At 35.6% G+C, this 21,309-nt stretch overlaps 2 protein-coding genes across 5 annotated transcripts in view; one reads left to right on the top strand and one right to left on the bottom strand.

The window, feature by feature from the left end:
* The first annotated feature begins 255 nt into the window (after positions 1–255).
* Positions 256–1,067, top strand: Leap2 (liver enriched antimicrobial peptide 2). Its single transcript, XM_026400200.2, has 3 exons — positions 256–336; positions 528–664; positions 936–1,067. The coding sequence occupies exons 1-3, from the start codon at positions 280–282 to the stop codon at positions 970–972; spliced, it is 231 nt and encodes a 76-aa protein (XP_026255985.2). The 5' UTR covers positions 256–279; the 3' UTR covers positions 973–1,067.
* Positions 1,068–1,957: 890 nt separating this feature from the next.
* Aff4 (ALF transcription elongation factor 4) overlaps positions 1,958–21,309 on the bottom strand; it is a 90,217-nt gene continuing 70,865 nt past the window's right edge. For all 4 annotated transcript variants that reach the window (XM_077801746.1, XM_077801745.1, XM_026400112.2 and 1 more), the window contains 10 exons: positions 20,461–20,549; positions 19,581–19,821; positions 16,839–16,933; positions 15,734–15,797; positions 15,487–15,623; positions 15,171–15,242; positions 13,475–13,568; positions 12,635–12,678; positions 11,298–11,518; positions 1,958–7,953 (listed from right to left, as the gene is read on the bottom strand). In XM_077801746.1, the coding sequence (XP_077657872.1) occupies positions 7,826–7,953; positions 11,298–11,518; positions 12,635–12,678; positions 13,475–13,568; positions 15,171–15,242; positions 15,487–15,623; positions 15,734–15,797; positions 16,839–16,933; positions 19,581–19,821; positions 20,461–20,549 (1,185 nt within the window). In that variant the 3' untranslated portion in view covers positions 1,958–7,825. The remainder of the gene's footprint in view (positions 7,954–11,297; positions 11,519–12,634; positions 12,679–13,474; positions 13,569–15,170; positions 15,243–15,486; positions 15,624–15,733; positions 15,798–16,838; positions 16,934–19,580; positions 19,822–20,460; positions 20,550–21,309) is intronic.

The following is a 21,309-nucleotide window of genomic DNA, read 5'->3' as shown; positions in this document are numbered from 1 at the left end:
ATACAGGAGGGGCAGTTCTAACTTTTGTTATAATGGGTGAAAGGGTCCATGCCAGCAACACAATTACTCAAAGTCCAGATGAGAAATCAGTAAATACAACGTGCCTGAAAGGTAGCCCTTGAGCACATTCCTCTGGTAGACATTAACTTATTAAACTGATCCTGATTACAAATATAAACTTTGCTCCTATCTCACCTGGCAACCATGAAGGCAGATGTCTATAAAAGGAAGTGGGAACAGTCTCTGGCTTTTAGGCTCCAACATCCTCCCTCTGCCAAGATGTGGCATCTCAAACTCCTTGCAGTACTCGTGATTTGCCTGCTGCTGTTGGGCCAGGTAAGGAAAGAAGGAATATGTGTGGACACAACAGTGGCAGTAGGAGAACTTTAGATGGACCCCCGAGAGCTGGACTTGGTTTTAAGGAATGGTTCCTGCTTAATCTGCAGTACCTGGGGATGACCCTTCTTCCAAGGAATGCAACAGTTGTAAACTTCCCTACTTGAGGTGCATTTGTCTTTGCTCCACAGGCAGATGGCTCCCCAATATCAGAACTGAGTTCAGGAAAGAGGTTACGGAGAATGACCCCCTTCTGGAGAGGGGTGTCCCTCAGGCCCATTGGAGCCTCCTGCCGGGACGACTCTGAATGTATCACGAGACTCTGCAGGTACTCTGCAAACCTGGGTGAGGGCTGGGGCAGAGGCCCCTGGGAAACTGGGCAGAAACAAGATGAGGACACACAGAGGCCTAACAATAAAGGGAGGCTGAGACTGTGAGCTCCATGGAGAAGAATCCCTCAGGAGTTAGGAACTACTATTAAAAAGAGTGGTGCCTTTCCTGAGACTGGACAGATCAAGCAAAGACAAGGGAAATGCAGCAGATGCGGCCCTGGGTACTCCTAGATTCAAGAGTCTAAAAACTCATTTTTCCCTTCCCAGAAAAAGACGCTGTTCCCTAAGTGTGGCCCAGGAATGACAAATGTGCCAGGGGAAGAAAGGACAGCAGTCTCCTCCAACAATGCTCCGTTCTATGGAATATTGATTAACTGCATTTGGGCTGGAGATACAAAAGTGAAGCAATTTTGTGTTTTTAATATTTAAAGACAGATGTATGCTTTCAATTTTGGTCTCCATTTCTTCTTAGAATGCTGGTATGTGGATAAGTTTATCCGTCTAAGTTTAGAGTTTATTTTTCTATGGATACTATTAAATGTCTCAAATTGAAATTCTGCAGTCTGAAATTCAAACTTGAAGAAGGATTCATTTGGTACAATATAGAAACAAACAAACATTGCCTAATAATGATCTGTTCAACTTCTCCATATGGAAAGTGTGGGGAAAGTTAACAATTTTTCAAGAATCTAATTAAGAATATAATGCAAGTTAAAGGCAAAAAAATTCACAAGAGATATGCAGTCAGTCTTGGCAATTTTCTAAGTTGTGGCCCTGGATCCTGGCCCTTAACTCCATGTTAAGTACTTTTTTTAGTTGTAGAGGGACACAATATTTTTATTTTATGTACTTATTTTTTATGTGGTGCTGAGGATTGAACCCAGTGCCTTACACATGCTAGGCAAGTACTCTACCGCTGAGCTACAACCCCAATCTGTAAAGAACTCTTTAGTGACTATCAAGATAGGCAAGGCTGGCACTTGCCACCTGATGATGTGTACAGATTTGTTTATGAATCTCTGAATATGAAGCAGAACTGAAAGAAAAATTTAGTTCAATAAGACAATAAAAGCCTAAGCCGCTGAAAACATCAAAAAGGAACCGAGATTTCTGTTTAGGGCAGGGCAATTGTGAACATTACACAAGGAACCAGGCCAGAAAGTTCAGAATTTCTGTAATCAGAAAATGTGACCTGTGGTGGTGGGGCCAGACTTTAGTAGTGCTGGACCCTAAAATACAAAACAGCAATTGCATGAAAAGGGCAAAGTAAGAGCTGAAGAAGTCTAAAGTGCACAGTGTTTATAAACTTTAATACAGAAAATCTATTTGATATTTATTAAACTTAGTTTCTCCAGCTATGGTTTGGCATTATACAAAGCATCTTAATGACACAGAGTTAAAAAGATTTTTACAAATTGAAATGTGATACCCTTGTCTCCAAATATTTTAATTGCCATAAATTTGTTTAAAAATACACATTAAACGCATGTTTGACACTCTAAACTTTCTATAATCTCAATACCACAAAATACATATAATATACTATACAGATGTGGAAAAATCTAGTTAGTATATAATACTTTGCTCACCATTAACAGCTTTATTATGTGAAATGCACATACTGTCTTAAAAATCCAAGCTTTTGAGCCCCAAAGTACCTCTGAAATTTTAATGTATTGCAACAAATAAAAATCACAGTATATATTGAAATTTTGGTTGAAAATGTAAGATGCCTAAATATTTTGGATAAAAGAAATGTAAAACAAAGATTTGGATCATGTACAAAACAAAGGCATCCTATTAGTCACTAACAGTACCTTTCTGCAGAATTAACAGGCTTATAATTTATCAACGGCATTACCTTCCCTTCAAAACCCTCCCCAAATATCAAACTGTTATTTACCAAATAATTTTAATTTCAAATAAGATAAAAGGATTTCAATAAATATATAAGCATTTCCATCCTCCATATACAAAATTTCTTAAAATCATTCAAAACGGAGGCTAGGTAGAAATTTCCCTAACTGTGCTTACCAACCCCGTATCTGGCCCTCACAGGTGGTGCCTTCCCAGGCACTGCCAACAGGGCCAGCTCTGTTGGTGAGCCCCTGCCCCCACCCCCAATCCCACCCCAGTACTGTTGAATGCTCATGTCGATGATTTGCCAGATGTGTGCATAAAGTTGTAAAATGGGGACACTTCTTGAACAGCAACAATGAACTCAACAATATGGATACTCAAGGCATTGATTTGAAAGGCAGCATTTCCGAATTGGTATTTTCCAAAGAGGAACATAGCAGGTAGAAAATTCCAATGGTTAAAAGCTGAAAAGAAACCACATGGAAGCATGAAAAAGTAAAAAACAAATATTACTCGAGTTTCTGGGTGGGAGTGTTTCCCTGCTCATTTGGAGAGCTTTTCTTGGTTTTGTTTTAAAGAATGGTCATTTATGCTTAGCTGAGCAACGGTGGCAAGGAGAGGCCCATGCTGATATTCCTGAAAATCAACTTCTTTATATGACTACTCAGGCTGCTATTTTAGGATGCTTAAACATCTACATGACTTGGTTGAGACCTAGCCTGAACACTTTACTCTGTGACCAAATTCCATTAGGAGACTTAGCTATTCCCATTCCCGTTTTGGGAGACAGCAAGTACCTTTTCTGGGGGATGGGGTAGGGGTTGTGGGTAGCACAGTACCAGGGATTTAACTCAGGGGCACTCAACCACTGAGCCACATCCCCAGCCCTATTTTGTATTTTATTTAGAGACAGGGTCTGAATGAGTTGCTTAGTGCCTTGCTTTTGCTGAGGCTGGCCTTGAATTCATGTTCCTCCTGTCTTAGTCTCTGGATCCACTGGGATTACAGGAGTGTGCCACCATGCCCAGCTTAGCAAGTACTTTTTAATTAACCATCGGGTTTATGTGAATGGATTTATGTGAATAGGAGCTAGGTAGACCATCATTCCTTTATGAACTTATAACAACTTACTGCCTGTGATTTGCAGCTTGGTTTTTAGAGTCTAACAGGCTAAACCGAACTTCTTTATTATTCACAAACAATTTATTTGGCCTCTTGTCACTGCATATTCAAGCCATTGAATGACTGACTATTCTACTCATTTTACTGAATAGCAACCTCAGTTGTGCAACATAATTGGGGTGGGCGGGGGGAGTCTGCCTCTCCAACAAATTGATACATGAAGTTAAAATGAAATCTGTTTTCCACGTAACTAAGGAATATATATAAGTTATAGGAGTCTGTATGGATTTGAAATGTCCTGGCTCCCCAAGTTACTTAGTTTAATTAGTTTGTTTTTTAAAGCATCATCACAATCTGCCTAAAACATTCATCCCCAGTAGATGTTCCTGGGACCATACTGAAACTCCTATAGATCAAGATACATAATGAAGCCATTTTGTTTAATTAGCTACTGGAAAATCAAAATTCTTCCCACCCTGTAAGAGCCCTATTACACTACAGAAGGGCTGAAATATATTTTAAAAGTTAATTTACTACAAATCATAGCAATTAAGTTTTAACAATCTAAAGGAATACACATTGCACCCTTGAACATTAATATCCAAGGTGTCAACAACAAAGTGTCTTAGATCAATTTAATAAATAATGTGGAAATAGTTGCACTAAGCTAAAATACTAAACACACACATTTTTGACAAACTAATTTCATGTTTTCATACATACATACATATATATAAAGTGTGTATGTGTACATAATTTTAAGAGCCAAAGTTACATACCCTCATACCTGGAGAGTGCACAGCATACCCTCCTCTACACAGCTAGACATCACTGATGGGAGCAACTGCTGGCTGCTCAGAAATGCCACCAAGTACTGGCCTCTGGAGCCAGAAATCTCACCGACAACAGTTGCCTTCTGTAGGCTCTTGCTTCATAATGCAAGCTCATTCATTAAAAGTTAATGTACCAAAGTTTCTGCCATTAAATACAAAATGATCTGTCTAGCTGATTAAAACCTTTAATGAAAAGAAACGAACAACAATTAAAAAACAGTGAAATCTACTAAAGCCACAAGTGTGTCATTCAAAGTGCAGCCCAGATGCCTAGTGCAAGAGCTCCCCAGAAACACAGGCATGCATGGGCACGTGCACACATTACTCTAAATTCCTTATATATTGGAGAATTAAAATCAGTGGTGGTCAATCTTCTCTGCTCTTCAGGAGCTATAGCTGTAAATTTATCTGAAGTATTCACTGCTTTATAAAGTAACTTCTTGGCTCCTTGCCTAAAAAAAGGTGGCACTGAAGCAAGGAAAGGGCTAGATGTTCTCCAGCCAGACTGGTCCTTGGGTTGGGCAAGATTGAATCACCTGAAAGGGATACCGCACAGCCTAGCCCAGGCAAGGCTACTGTGACAATTTCATCCACTGCAACCAGTCTGCTGGTTGACTATAAAGAGTCCAATGGTGTAAACTGTAGCCTCCTGGCATACAGGTGTGGTCTTAAAGAGCAGTCAACAGTAATTTTCAAAATAGTTGCTACTTCTATAACTATATATTAAGCAAAAGTCTCAGACTAAGTTTGTTTTTAGCTGCTTGTCAAATTCAGTTTAAAATGATTAGAAAACACTGAGGATGCCTCACCTATTGAGGAGGGAGAAATGGTCACCTGTAATGGAGTCCAAAGTATGTGCTAGAGCAGATGACACAGAACATTTGAAATGACTGAGGAAAGGGAGTGGTATTTCCTCAGACTATGACATTAAAAATTCAATTATTTAGGATAGGATTTTGACCCACTACCAATTGGTAGAAAAAAGAAAAGAAAAAAAACAAACCCTCCACATGAAAAAGTTGAACAAGTCATTCTCCAAGAATTAACAGTTTTAAAAAGAAACATCTTACAGCAGCACCATAACACATAGGAAACTCTGCTTTAAGAAAACATCAGTGTGACCCCAGAAATGCTCCTGCTACCTTTCAGGACACACAAGAGACTAGAATGCACTGGAACTTAAGAGATGCCTCACTGGCTGTTGTTGCTGAAGTCAAAAAGCCCAAAGGATACTTGTTCCACTTCTAAGACATCACTGCAAATTAAGGAATCAGAGTCAGAGAAATCAGAGGAGGACAGAACACACACATACTTGATTAACATCTGTTATTTCTTACTAAATTACTATCACAATGGCTGAGAAGTTGTCCGTAAGGAAAACTATTCCTAGAATACACTAAGATTAAATTAGAAAGATATCAGAGGCAAATTCTCCAAGGGAAAAGGTTAAATTCAACATAATTCATAATCTCAGTCTTCAAAGATATGTAAAAATAACTTGAGGTACAAAACAGTTAAGAAGCTCTATAAATATGAGGCCACAGGACAATGAAAGTTCACTAGCTTCAGAAATAAACGTTAAGAGAGACCCAAGCAGAGGATTCACTGCACCACTAAATTGAGAGATTCTCTATCCCTTCTTTCCCCTTTCCCATTTCAAACCTTAGCAATATCTACAAAGAGTAGGGCAAGCTTTCCCCCCTCCCCACCCCCAGTTGGATGTATTTGTTTTTGGAATAAGGAGAACAAAGCATTTCTTGAAGCAGCATTACCCAATTGGTTAGACTAAGTCATGTACCAACATATTAGCTTTTCTGAATTAATCTTTTTATGTCCGTAAAGGAAGTTTTATTTTAAATGAAAGAATTCAACATTATTACTACAGAGGACCAACCATGTATTGACAATCTGGTCCTAGTGTAAAACTTCATCTGTAAACAATCCACAGAGTCTTCATTTAAAAGTAATATTTAAGGCACACCAGACATGATAGGGGCAGTAAAAACAAAGTATAGAGGGTATATCTCTCATCCTCGACTCCTATATGCACCTTGTAGGGAAAGGAACATTGATATACAATTCTTACAGAGCTGGCACCTTAAGCTCTATTCCAGCTCTCCTCCCTTTTCCAAAAGAGCTCACATTAAACCAAGTTAGGTGGCACTTTTCTAGTATGAATTTTCTGATCCTATCAGAAAAATACATCACTGATGAGGGCCTTTAAGAAGGAGAAATTCATTATCTCTACATCAGGCATTAGAACTGTAACTTGTATAGCAAAACCACATACACCACAGCTGCAGGCCATTCCCACATCAGTTACCAATGCTCACTTCAGAGCATTACAATCTAGTATAGGGGAAAAATCTGCAAAGAGATTTTAACCTTCGAATATTATCAATTAAAGAGACATAGGCAGAAACCCTCAGGAGTTGGATCATACCTTTTTCAAGATTAACTTAATCTGCTTCAATTGTGTCAAAGAATAAGCAACAAAAGAGAATACATGGTTTTAATAAAATTCTTAAAGTTTAAGATTGTCTTTTTATGAAACCCTTCAATATGATGTGCTTCTTCTAGAAAGTTTGCCTACTCTTTTGTAATGCATTAAATGCAAGTTATGGTCACCTTGTGATTGCTGTAGTGTTAACATATTCACAGTTTTTGAAATAATGCATACCAAATCGGACACATTTCATTTTATATCCACATAAAATGCCATCTTCTCATATTTAAGTGACTTTTCATGTGTTAGAAAGATATGCTTAATACTAAGCATAAATTTTACAATAATAAAATTGCAGTTAAGATTTGAAATAATATCAGGTAGTAGGTAGAGAAAGAACATGTTCCTATTTTAGATGAACCAACTCTTACTCATAGAAGAGCTACCACAAAAAGACAATAGGTAACAAGGCTCCCAAAATATATAAATAAAAACACCTACATTAAATTTATGCTAAATATTCAACAGAGTAAATTTATAGGCAGAAATAACTAAGTTTTAAACAAGCCCCAGTCTGGGAACTTAAAAAAATTAAAATAAATAGAATCTCACTTGATTAGTTACGAATTGCAACTGGAATTTCAATCTTATTATAGATCACTAAAACCATCTTATCAATATGCTGCAGATTTAAAAGTATTTAAATAATTTTTCACATTGGGAATATTAAAGGGGTCAATTGATATGATGGCTTTGGGTTATAAACAACACATGAACCAAGGAGGAGAAAACCATTCCTCATTCTTAGTGTTGACTAGGTGGTGTAATGGCAGTTTTCCTTCGTGATGTAACACAGTGTTGTGGAGAAAATCAGAGGCAACAAGAATGTGTTCAGTTCAAGATATCAACTTGGCATCTTGGCGAAGCCAGTGCAGTCCCTGCCGGGTATAACGAGCTAGATCTGTCATGATGCTTGCATTAAAGATGAGTGGGCCCATTACTTTATCCAGTTCAGCAAAGAATTCTAGAAAACCAAAAACATTCATTAAATATTGCACATTCTTTGGAATCACTGCTTTAAAATTGAGTCTAGATTATAAAACAGCATTCACATGACTTCAAAAAACACACCCTCGCCCACACTGTTACACATATACCACTGATAACAATTATAAATTGCTATTTATGCTTTAAAATGAAGACTCAGTACTACACACACAATGTACTATTTGATTATTCAAAATGTTATCTATGTGCCATTTTTATGTAAGCAGCAAGTGACATGAAAAGATATTCTTTGTATGTTTCTTATAATAGCTCCTGTGAAATAATTATATAGTCTGTATTCAACCATTTTGTTGTAATTATATGCCATCCACCAATAATAAATTAAATCTCATGTTTTAAGATAGTGGAATAAAATATTAAGAGATAGAAATAAAGATTTTATGTGAACAAATAAAGGCTGCATGTAAGGGTGAGGGGTAGAACAGTATCCTAAAAATTGATTCTTATGTAATTTTGGGAGCAGCTATAATGATACAGGACTTAGACACTAAAAAGAGATTTTAGCCATGTAAGGAAAAAAAGGTTTATTAAAGATCTTATGCTATTCAAACAAGATAAGAAGTGACCAAACACTTGCTCATCTTTACAGAATTCCAGCTCATAAATGCAGAAGGTGTGTCAGAAGAGAAAATTCCTGAGGAACTATTTCCTAATAGAATAATGGGTCTCCTCAGTGATCATCAACAGATGTGAAAAGCATAAGTACAATAGGGAATCTTCTATCAGACTAACCAGGCTGACACCATCTGAATAATCTACTGACAATATCACTAAAAAGGCTATTACATGCCTCTTAATATATATATATAATGTAATAGGGAATTTAGAACACCACCTATAAAATATTCTTATGAAAATACTATACTTAGGGCCAGGGGGTAGTTCAGTGGTAGAGTACTTGCCTAGCATGGAAAAAGCCCTGGTTTAATCCCTAACACTGCAAAAAATAAAAAATAAAAGACACTGAACTTGAGGGTGGGAATGTAGCTCAGTGGTAGAGTGTGTGTAGCATATGTGAGGCTCTGGGTTCCATCCCCATAACTAAAACAATCACAAAACTGGAACTTGAATCAAATCTCAAGATATAACTTATCAGGGCTGGGAATGTAGCTCAGTTGGTAGAGTGCTTGCATCACATGCACAAGGCCCTGGGTTCAAACCCTAGCATCAAGGGGGGAAAAAAAAGATTCAACTTATCAGTATCAAGGAATTAAGAGAGAGAGAACAGGGCTGGTGCTGTAGCTCAGAGGTAGAGTACTTGCCTAGCAAGAGTGAGGCACTGGGTTTGATCCTCAGCACCGCATAAAAATAAAGGTATTATGTCCATATAATATATAAATTATGTCTATATAATATATATTATATAAAAATATTATATATCATAATATATGACATATATTATATATTATATAATATTATTATGTATTATGTCCATATATGGGTATATATGTGTGTATGTATGTATGTGTGTGTGTGTATATATGAATGAATCAGAGAGAGAAAACAAATTAAGTGACATCATGAGGAAATAATCTGTCAAATCCAGAATAATACCTATTTAATGACCTGGTTTCTCACCATCAATGGCATGGCCAAAACAAAGAAAAGAACAAAAAAGTGGAGGAGGGGGAAATACTCAATGCAATAAAATGTGTAGACCTTGCTTGGATCCTGTCTGGAATAAAACTAACTGTTAAAAAAAGAAAAGAAAAAAAAAGGCATGTTTGAGATAGGGGAAATTCGATGGTATACCAGGTATTAGATGATACAAAAGCCTATTCTTAAATTTGGTAACTGTGATAAGACTTGGTAATCATATTAGAAAAAGTCCTTATCATTTGCCAGGCCAGGTATTATGCACCTGTAGTCCCAGAGACTAGGGAAGCTGAGGCAGGAGGATTGAAACTTCAAGGTCAGCCTCTGCAACTTAGCCACTGTCTCAAGATAAAATAACAAAAGGGCTGGGGATCTCATTGATACAGAACCTCTGAATTCAGTTCCTAGCACTGCAATCAAACAACTAATTTTATCACTCAAGGATGCATACCAAAGTTATTTTCAGGTGAAATGTCATGATATTGTATGCCTATTTGCTTTAAAATACTCCAGGGAAGAAAATTATGGGAGAGAAAACGTGTAAGAGCTCACAAGCATGACTAGCAAAATGTTGTTGAAACAAACTGAATGAACGTGGGCTCATCATACTATTCTCTTCCCTTTAGTCAATATTCATGTTTGAAACTGCCACACAAAAAGTAAAAAGAAGAAAAAAAAGGAGAAAAGAAACAAAACTGGTATCAGGGAGAAGAATGGTAACTGGGGAATTTCAGCCCTCTAATCTTTCCTGGTCAGAACTGACAATATTTCATTCCTGGACAAATTAAGTTTTTAAAAATACAACTTTATGTTAAATTTTGGGATTCCTCTTCTATTTTTCTCTTACCATTTCCTTCTTTAGGGATAGGAATCTTGCATTTTCATCTGATACTTATTCATATAATAACTCTTTACAACATCTACTGAAATAAGATGGTGAATATACAGTATTTTTCTCTAGGATCTTTAAATAATTTACATATATTTATAATTTTAAATGCTCCTTGTTTGGAAGATAATGAACTTTTAAGGTACAGAGCCTCAAATGACCTAATTTACAAAATGTTGGTGGGGGGGAATCTGTGCCTGTAATCTCTGCAGCTCAGGAGGCTGAGGCAGAAGGATCAAGAGTTCAAAGCTAGCTTCGGAAAAAGTGAGGCATTAAGCAACTGAGATCCTGTCTCTAAATAAAAAACAAAATAGGGTTGGGGATGTGGCTCAGCAGTCAAGTGCACCTGAGTTCAATTCCTGGTATCAAAAAAAAAAAAAATCTGTTCACTTAACAGTCTCTTTTTGCAAAAATCCAGTTAGAATGTATTTTCTTTTAATATATTAAGCATCTCAGATGTACAAAATATCTAAATGCAATCCTACGTTTACAGCTACATTTATTAATCATCTCATGGAACAACATACATTTTATTACTTTTGTTGTATGAATTTACATTTAATATGCCAGAATAGATGCCCATTATCTTAGACAAAGAGCTATGTTTAGTTTAGCTGTGTCAACAGTATCATGAGAGGTTTTATGTTTAACCAAATTTGGCTATACTTACTGACTGCTAAGCACAGGAGATTATTGGCAAAATGATTATCATTAACCATAAACTAGGTAATAAATTACATACACACCAGTTAAAAAATCATAAAAGTTCCTTTTAACAATTCCATCCCTCAAAGTTTACCCAGAATGCTAATTACCTTTTTGTTCTTTGGAAAGCTGTTCAGCTTGGTCCCAAATTTCAGTGGCATAGAGGAAGTTAGATGTAACCTGAACATAGCTGGCTGCCATCTGGTGGATCTTCTGTGGAATGGTCACTGAAGAGCCACTTGCTGAAGCACTACTGCCCCCAGAAGAATAATTTCCCGAATTGCCTGGTGACAGCTTTGGAGAAACAGGGGAAGGCATCCCAACGGCTTTGCTACACACAGAGAAACAGGAAGCTTGCTCATATGGACAAAGTGAGAGTTATGCAATTCATGTACAATTGGCTCTTCCTACACAAGAGCTTTTAAAATTTAAAGATTCTTTTAGACAAGGGTTCCCAGAGAAGTACAATTTCTTTCAAGTAAGTATTAAAGGCCATTGTTATCTAGAATGTTTGTTTTGACATGGCAACATAACAAGAAATGGGAAGTAACTGAAGAAAGTCATGACTGTTACTAAGCAATTCAAAATGTTCAAAGCTAAAGTCCCTCACTCTGGATCAATATACTTTCCATCTATTCAGGCTTGCAACTACATATTTTTTAAATTGTTCTGGAGAAGAGTAGGTGAAATTCACAATCCTATAAACTATAGTATTAGGTGAGAACATCTTTTCTTGAGCTCCATAATTTCTGGTACTTTCCTAGTTTATCCAAATTATTCAGAGTTGACAAAGAGATACAGCCTTCTCAGTCAAATGCAATCAATTTCAAGCTTCCTGACAATTAAATATTCCTTAGAGATCACATATATTGAAATCTTCCAGGTTCATTTCAGAAAACTATAATTTTGTGAAAATGCGCAAAGCTATGATCACACATTAAAAAAAAATAAAACCAAAAAAGGGGAGAAAACTTACTTGTTTTACATTTTTATCTGCTTTTTTAGCCTTATAAATCTGGTTATAGAAATATATACAAGGAAAAGACTGAATGTAGCTTCACAAAAACATAATAATTGAATAGATAAACTTAAAAATAAAAAAAATCTTTCATGGTGTTTTTGTATCTTTGGGTGTGGATGGGGTGGGAGTGATATGAGGAGGGAGGAGAAATTACAATCATGTCACTAAATTTTGGCAATGCCAAGACTTGGAGTAAAGTTAAGCCCACTTTAATAAACCCAAGTAACCATCGAAATCCACTGTAAGAAGGTTTGAGATGTTGTTTAAAACTCAGATGTCTGTATTTGGCATGTGTGAGGCCCTGGATTCAATTCCCAGTATATATTCACATACATAAAGATTTAGAGATTATAGATCTTAATTCCATTTTCAAATATTATATAAACCTATCACAAATAATAACTGATACAATAAAATTTTACCTACCTCCCCAAACCAGGTGATGGTGCTTGAGAATTATTATAAGAATTCTATAGAAAAAAAATATTTTAAAAAAATCCATTATTAAGTACTTATAAAGCTGGCAGTGCTAATAGAGTTGATCTTAAGTAGTTTTGTACATTTAAGACACCAAAATGTGTAAATGTAAAACAGAAAGAAATTATTAGGTAAGAGCTGGAATGTTCTAGAAGATTTCATATAAGTGGCCAGGAAAGAATGAGTAACAGATGGATAAAGGGAAGGTGTGAGGGCATAGGGAAATAAGTCATTCTATGTGCAATGAGGGCAGAAAATAAGATATATGTATCCCACATAGTTTGCCTAAAATAAAGGTTCAGATAAGGAATAAAAGTGAGACCTGGAGGGCCATGTAGACCAAGGTAAGGGAGTATGGATTTGACTCAGTCAGCAATAACGAACTACTGAGGGGCTCTAAATCATAACCAGAGCAGGGTTTTAAGAGGATATTTGTGGTGCTGGACTGAAAAAAAAAAAACAAAAAAAAAAAACATGAGGAGATATTTTAGGAAACTAATAGTCTAAAGAATGGTATTGAAAATAAAAGATCATTTTAAAGGGGACCAAAAAAAATCATTTCAAAGTATAAATATGGTTTGTGGCATATAGCTACACAAGTTCTATAATCAGATATATGTGTGTCAAAAAAAAAATCCCAGGAAACCATGAACGTATTTGAGAGTTCTCAAACAGTATATTCTCCCCTGCTGTGTTTTGCCTAAATATAAGAGCACTTCTGGGGTAGTAATGAGAGACTTTTAAAATTCTGTCTCTTAGGAAATGGACCCTCCTCTTTCGCATACTTACCTTCAGGTGCTCTGTCAGTGTCTTTGAGTACTTCAGAGCATTTTCCTTCTTCAGTTTGAAGAGCCTCAGGTACAGCAAAGATTGGCATCTCAGGCTAGCCAAAGAAAAGAGTATCTTATTTACCAGGATAACAGATTCTGACCATATCTGTACAAGTAACCTTTGCAATATGCAAGAATATAGGACTGGCTCGTGTGAGTAATCATGGTATAAGATCAACAATACTAACCCTTAGGTAAAACCAAAAGCTGTATTCTTATTGTGGTACACAACCATAGGAAAAGGAAGATGGATAAGAAACTTGGTTTTAGCCTCCCATTAGTTGGACTAATGGGACTCACAGGATTCCAATATGTCATTGTAACACATGCATTACCAAAAAAAAAAAAAAAAAAAAAAAATCACTAAGGGACAGAATCACATCATAAATAATCTAAAATATAAAAAATAAAAATTAGGAAACACAAATCTGATAGAACATATGAACCTTAACAGGCTTTTATAAAGGCCCTGTGTGACCATCCCTCTCTACATATCCAGTCAAGTCCACTTCTCACTGGCCCTCTTTTAGTTCCTTCAAAGTTTCCTATTCATTGTACCTCTGCCTTGCTCCCTACCCTCTACTCTTATTCTTTTTTGTTGTTGTTGTTTTGTTTTGTTTTTTGGTGATACTAAGCTCTATCACAGAGCTACATCCTTATCCTTATCCCTTTTTAATTTGAGACTGAGTTTCAAAAGGTTACCCAGGTTGGCCTCAAATTTGTGATCCTCTCCTGCCTCGGCTTCCAGAGTTACTAGAATCATAGGCACATGCCATCATACTTGGCTTTTTTTTTTTAAGTTACATATACTTTTTTTTCCAAAGTATTTAATTCATATCTTGTGTGATTATTTAATTTCTATCTCCTCACACTAAACTGTAAACCTCATGATGAACAGGACTGTGTAAGATTTATTCACAGTAAGATAAATTCCCAATATTAAACAAAGTGCCAAGTAAAGTACATAACCAGTAACTGATAATACCTTCCAGGAACAAAACAAACTTACTAACCTACTTATTACTTACTAATTTATTTATGGTACTCAAAATTGAACCCAAGGGTGCTCTACTACTGAGATCCATAGCCTTTTAAATTTCTTTTTAGACAAAGGGTCTCACTAAGTTGCCTAAGCTGGCCTCAAAATTGAGATCCTTTCACCTCAGCCTCTTGCACAGCTGGGATTACAGTCATGTGCTGCCATGCCTGGCTGGAACAAAACAAACTTTAGATCATATTCTTTATCCTTCTAAGGAGATGTACGTATATGAAAGGACTGAGAGGGCATTAAAAGAAATGCAGGAAAAAACATCATTTCTCTTCTCTAGGAAAAAAAAAATATTTTAAACAGTAATAGTAGAAGCAGTAACAGCTCACTGGAAGACATCATACACATCCCTCATGAGAGGATTCCAATATCAATCCCATCCTACCAAGACTTATCAAGAGGGCAAGAGATCAGAAATTGACAACTAAAATCTTTCAGTGGGAATTTTGAGTTATTTCCTGCTTGACTCATTGAGAACAGGTTTGTAACAGGGTTAATAAGGAAGGTTGATTCAAGGATAATACTCTCAAGGCACTGAAGACATACACAGCCCAATTTATCAAGGGCTGCATGTCATTTAGCAGAGGGTGGAACACACAACACTTACCAAAGTACTGTGAGTCTTTTATCTGCAGCTGTAGCATCTGGTGCCAAGTAATTCTTTAGCTTCATAGTATATCTGTGATTAAGATAACATACAAATGACAAATAGAATATAAAACTTCCCTTTGATCTCATGATTTCCTTTGTCCTCAAAGCATTAGAATCAAACCTAAACATCCACTTAAATGCCTATATCTCCTTTCCCAACAAAAATAAAGGACTAAGCACCCTCTTCAGCATATATGGTTATATCAGCCTCTTCTTACTCAGACCAGAGAAATGATGTTATTGCCAATGATGCGGCAAATTCTTCCACTTACTTGATAAGCTCCACTGTGTCTGAATACATAGGGAATGGGGATTTGGATTCCTGAGCATTCTTCTCTAATGCATTCCCACATTCAATGAAAGATACCACAGCATCAAGATAGTATACTGCTTTTTCAAACCTATCGGACTAAAGAAAGGATTAAAGTAGTTAGTGGTGACTACTATAAGTAAAAACAACAAATGGGGATTTAAGCTGATTTGATTAAACACATAAATATAAGGAGAATATTTACATACCAATGCATCTGCATTGTGCTTTAGCTTTTTTGCTTCTTGTAGATAATGGTCTGCTGAATAATTTCTGCAATACAAATTTTCATTTTAAATAAAATGGTAAATATTTTCATTAAGATAATACTAGTTTATTTCAGTTTCTAGTATCCCTTCATTTTCACATCAAGTTAAAAAAAAACTTAAGCTATCATTAAACATTTGTTTTTATTATTTATTTATTTATTTATTTTTGGTACCAAGGATTGAACTCAGGGGGCGCTTAATCACTGAGTCTCCTCCCAGCCCTTTTTATTTTTTATTCTGAGACATGGTCTTGCTAAATTGCTTAGGGCCTTGCTAAATTGCTGAGGCTGGCTTTGAACTTGTGATCCTCCTACCTCAGCCTCCCAAGTGGCTGGGATTACAGGTGTGCATCTCTGCACCTGGCTGGGATTTTTTTTTTTTTTCCTCTGCAACTGGCTGAGATTTTTTTTTTTTCCTGACAAATGTTTATATCAGGTTCAGAAATCAAACTCCCTAATGTGAAATACTAAGTTCAACAAGTTATTTTAAAGATTAAGAATAAATACAATGTGGATAGGAGAAATAATATTTTCTCAAAATGCAGGAAAAAACCATCATTTCTCTTCCCTAGGGGGCGAAAAAAAAAACTATTTTAAACAGTAAGAGTAGAAGCCGTAACAGCTCACTGGAAGACATCATACACATCCCTCATGAGAATCATGGAGTTAAGTTAAAGTAGCAGTTGGACAACTGAGTGCCTTTCAAGTTAAAATCAGAATATTCTGTGGATCACATACAAATATTAATCCTCTAATCACTGACAGAAATGAAAATGAATTTCTTACATGCTGACTGGAATGATTCTTGGTTGTTTTTTTTTGTTTGTTTGTTTTTTGTGGGGCTCACACCTGGTAGGCAAGTTCTCTATGTCCCCCAACCTTTTAATTTTAAGTTGAGATAAAGTCTTGCTAAATTGCCAGGCTGGCCTTGAACCTGTGATCCTCTTGCCTCAGACTTCTGAGTCACTGGGATTACAGACATGTGTCACTGTGACCAACTTGTAATGATTTCTCAAATGCATTTTTAAAAATCTTATTTATCTCACCTGTCATCAAAGGCGAGCTTTGTTCTCCGAGGCTTAGAAGCATCAGGAGTCGGTGTAGATGGAGGACAGTTAGAGGAGCTATTTGGAGCCTTTTCCTGACCAGAAAAATATATAACTATGTTGAAAACTGTGAGATTAAAAATTAAGTGAAGAGTACTTCTTCAGTCACTGCTAAAATGGAAACAAAATTCTGTTGCCTTTGGTAATTGATTTCCTTGTGTTATAAAACTTCTATAAACTTTATAATATAAACTTTTTAAAAAACAGAATGGTCCATTTTATGTAACCAAACTACTCATCCTCATATTTATTAGAGTCTACTATGTGCTAGGCAATGGGCAAGGAACTTGTTAAAAACATAAGACAGAAACCACATACCAAAATGGCAGTACTTCTAAGGGCAAAATACATTAGTAATTACTGGTCACTGGAAACAGCAATAACAATATAATATTTACTGGCTGTTTATTACATACCAGACACCAAGCTAACTAAGTATAGTTGTTAATCCTTCAAAAACCTCATGAAATAGGTACTGCTATTAGACTGAATTTTTTAAAAAGCATTTTCAAGACTGAGTAACTTGCCTAAGTTCAAATAACCATTTTTTATAATTTCACAATAGGGATTAAACTTGGACCTCAACACATGTTAGGAATCAAACAAATTTTAAGTGGCATATCTGGAATTTGAGATTAAAAACCCAGATCTGCCTGATTTCAAAAGCCTAGCTACTTTTCTTACATTTTTCTTTGTTTCCTATCAACATGTCTATTCTGCCTCCTTCCATCATATCCCTTTATGCAAGGGTTCTTCCTTTCTCTCTCTTTGCAAATGCCTTTCTATTCAGCCCTATACTTTTGAATATATAATCTCCCATATTAAAATAGTATAAATTAGTAAAATGTAACCCATGAATACACAAATATTTCAATAGTAGAAAAACTGGATAATATATAATTTTATTATTTGTGGTTAAAATATATTTAAAAGGAACCATGTGATAATTTTCAGATCTATGTAATATAATTTACTTCAAGAAATAAAAATACAAGTCTTAAGATTTGAAAAAATGCTAAAGTTGCCTATGAAGTGGCTATTTTGTTGTTGTTAGTGGCAATGCTGGGGATTGAACCCAAGGAAGATCACTAACTACTGAGCTACATTCCCAGTCCTTTTAATTTTGGACAGAGTCTTGCTAAATTACCGAGGGTGTTCTCAAACTTGCAATCCTCCTGCCTCAGCCTCCTGAGCCTGGGTTTACAGGCGTGTGGCCAGCTGAAATGGCTTCTTGAATACAATGTTGCAGTTGTAATGAGACTAAAATAACTGTCCTGTAAGTGCCTAAGTTTAGATTTATGGAGGAAAACTGAAGGTTTCTGAAAATTATTTTTCTTCAACTAATTCATTTAACTGCCTGAGTTGGTAATTGTCAAGACCAACTAGGATTAACAACTTATTATAATAACTATTAAGTAGTAGAAGAGCCTGAGACTAAAATTGGATCTATTTTTTCTTGAAAATGATGGAGTATCAAGTGACTGCATTTAATCCAAAAACATTTCTAAATTACCCGGTAAATCAAACACTGAAGAAAACAACAACAACAACAAAAAAAATCTCTGCTGTTAATAAAACTTCCTTCATAAAGAAGAGATTTTTATCCTTGAGACAGCAGAAGCCAAATAAGCAGGTGAGTTCAATTAATGTTTTTTATTTTGTTTATTTAAAAAAGGCCTCAAAACCTGCAATGAAAAGACAGGAGATTGAGAAAGAGCAAGCGGGCAACTGGAGAACTGGAATGGTAAAAGGACAGTTACATCCTCAGGGCATAAGAATTCTCCAATCTACTGTAGAAAAAGGAAGGGTGTTCAGTTGAAGAGCCTGCCTGCTGTACGTATGTTTGAGAAGTTGCTCATAATTTAAATTATCTCAACTTAAAACACTTAAATTAACAAGTTTAATAAGCATGACTAATAGCCTTTAGTAGTCTAATTTTTCAACTTTCAAACATACAGTCACAAAAATCCAGTGAGTTAAACTCCTAAAACTTTAGATTATTGCCCTAGTTCCAGAAATTTGTTCCTGATCAGAATAATCAATACAAACACAAAACAATACAAACAACCTGGTAAGAAACTGAGGGGGAGAGTCATTAAGGTACTGCCTTGAAAAAGCTTCTCTGGCCCAAATAGCCATCCACAAACATGAAGAATATTTCTCTACATTATGAGTCTGTCAGGAAAAATAATATTAGGAATAATTTCAGAACTAGCTTAGCTAAATATTTTTTTCTATTTCATGAATAAAGCCAAGTGCTTTGTCACTTCATGTAGTATATTTGTAATATATATGATATTCATGTAATATATTTGACTGTAAAATCTAATTCCAAGAAACTTGAAAACCATTTCAAACTACAGACAAGAACTTAATCTTAGCATTGGAACCATGTGGTATTTATTTTGAAAATGTCCATAACCAACTTTTTCAATTATGGGCTTCTATCTTAATTAGTATCCATGTGGCCAGCTGACTTATTGCTTTTATGGTCTGAAATGACTGAATCACTTTATCAATACTTTGATAAACTGAGAGAGAAACACACAGGTCTATATATTTACTGAGAAATTAACAAAGATGTTAAAGCATATAACAAAGATGTTAAAGTACAGTAGTCACCTTGAAGAAATTATAGCAATGAGAGTGATTTTCAAAAGGCTCAAGCTCCCAACATCATACCTTAACCTCCTTGGAGCTACTGGAAGTCTTCCCTTCTGTCTTCTTCTGTTTTGCTGCAGAGGAACTGTTTTTGCTGCTGCCACTATTCTCCTTGTTACTATTACTGCTTGACTTTAAGGAAGATGACTGACTAATAGTCCTCTTCCGAGAGCCATGCTCTGTTTTTGGGTCTTTTGAAGGAACAGGCCCAGCAGGTGAAGGTAACAACTCCTTTTCTTTTGCAGCGCTCTGCTTTGATGACCTGCCAAACAAAACAAATGCCCTCATTTCTCTACACAGTAATACAGGGGTGATGGATTTTTCCATTCTCTTTACCTGCTTTCAAGACAAATTTGTTTTTCCCCATCTGATTATTAGAATAAATGATTATTGCAAAACAAAATGAGACTGTAAATTCCATGAGGGTAGGCATCTTGTCTGTTTTTTCTTTCCCCACCCCATTTTTTGTGCCCCCACAAGCAGTATACCCAGTGTCTAAAACATCACCTGACACATAATTAAGGACTTAATAAATATTGATTAAATAAATGAGCAAACAGATGAATGGCAAAAAGATTAATGCTCCTAAGTTAGCAACTGGTCTCTTGCAAGTTATATGTAAGCTTTCCATCTATCCAGAAAGTGATAAAGCTTTACTTAACACTTTACCATACTCACCCCTAGGCCATTAAAATGAGAGAGGAGAATATAACTAAATCTTTATGTTTTCCATCTTCAATAGTTAAAAGCAAAAGCTCCCATTATTTAGTATATGTGTGTATGTACATGTATAATATCCACTTACTAAAAGGAACACACTGGGAGCACCTCAGAAAGTACCCAATACCAAATGATAAACATGTATTAACAACACTGCATACAACATGTTTTGGACACATACTCTCTGTTGCTGGATGGCTTGTGGCCAGATGAGTTCTTTTCCTCTGTTTTGGGTTTTTTGCTCTCACTGGCTCGGTTATCATCTTCATTCTAGATGGGAAAAAAAAAAAAAAAAAAAAACAGTTGGTAGTAGGTCTGATTTTATTTTATTTTTCCATTTAATTTTAGCTATTAGAAATCCATTAGAAATCTCCAGCTTATCCCTACTAAGATAATAGCAGGGATAATATCAGAACAAAAGATTGTAAACATTTGCTATAGCAAAAGCCATTTCTCTTACACACAAATGATTAAAGCTGAGAAATGAGACATAAGAAAATTATGTCATTACTTTTTAAAAAAATATTTAGTTGTAGATGGACAAATACCTTTATTTTGGTTTTTTGTTTTTACAGGATTTTTTAAAATATTTTATTTTTATATGATGCTCAGGATGGAACCCAGAGCCCTGCACGTGCTAGGCAAGCACTCTACCACTGAGCCACAACCTCAACCCCTATATCCTTCATTACTTTTGACTGGTTCTCCTCTCAACTACTATCTGCTTTATCTCCAGGAATTGCCTAAAACATTTATCTTAACAAATCCATGAATTTAAAAAATCTTAATCGAGTTTCTTATATTATACATTTTATAAAGTCAAAATCTGATTTACAGGTATTGACATAAAAAATCTTCAGAGAAATATATGATAATGAGATAATTAAATATGGGAGAGAAAGGGATACAGAGCTCCTTATTAAGGAAGAACTACATGTTACATATATGCTGTAAAAATTTTAAACAAAAGAGTAAAAAAGGACTTTTTATTACATTTTAAATGTTTGGATAGCTTTAAAGAATATGTAAT

Source organism: Urocitellus parryii, chromosome 1 (assembly GCF_045843805.1).
Source record: "Urocitellus parryii isolate mUroPar1 chromosome 1, mUroPar1.hap1, whole genome shotgun sequence".
NCBI lineage: Eukaryota > Metazoa > Chordata > Mammalia > Rodentia > Sciuridae > Urocitellus > Urocitellus parryii.
This window is presented reverse-complemented; position numbering and strand designations above follow the sequence as displayed.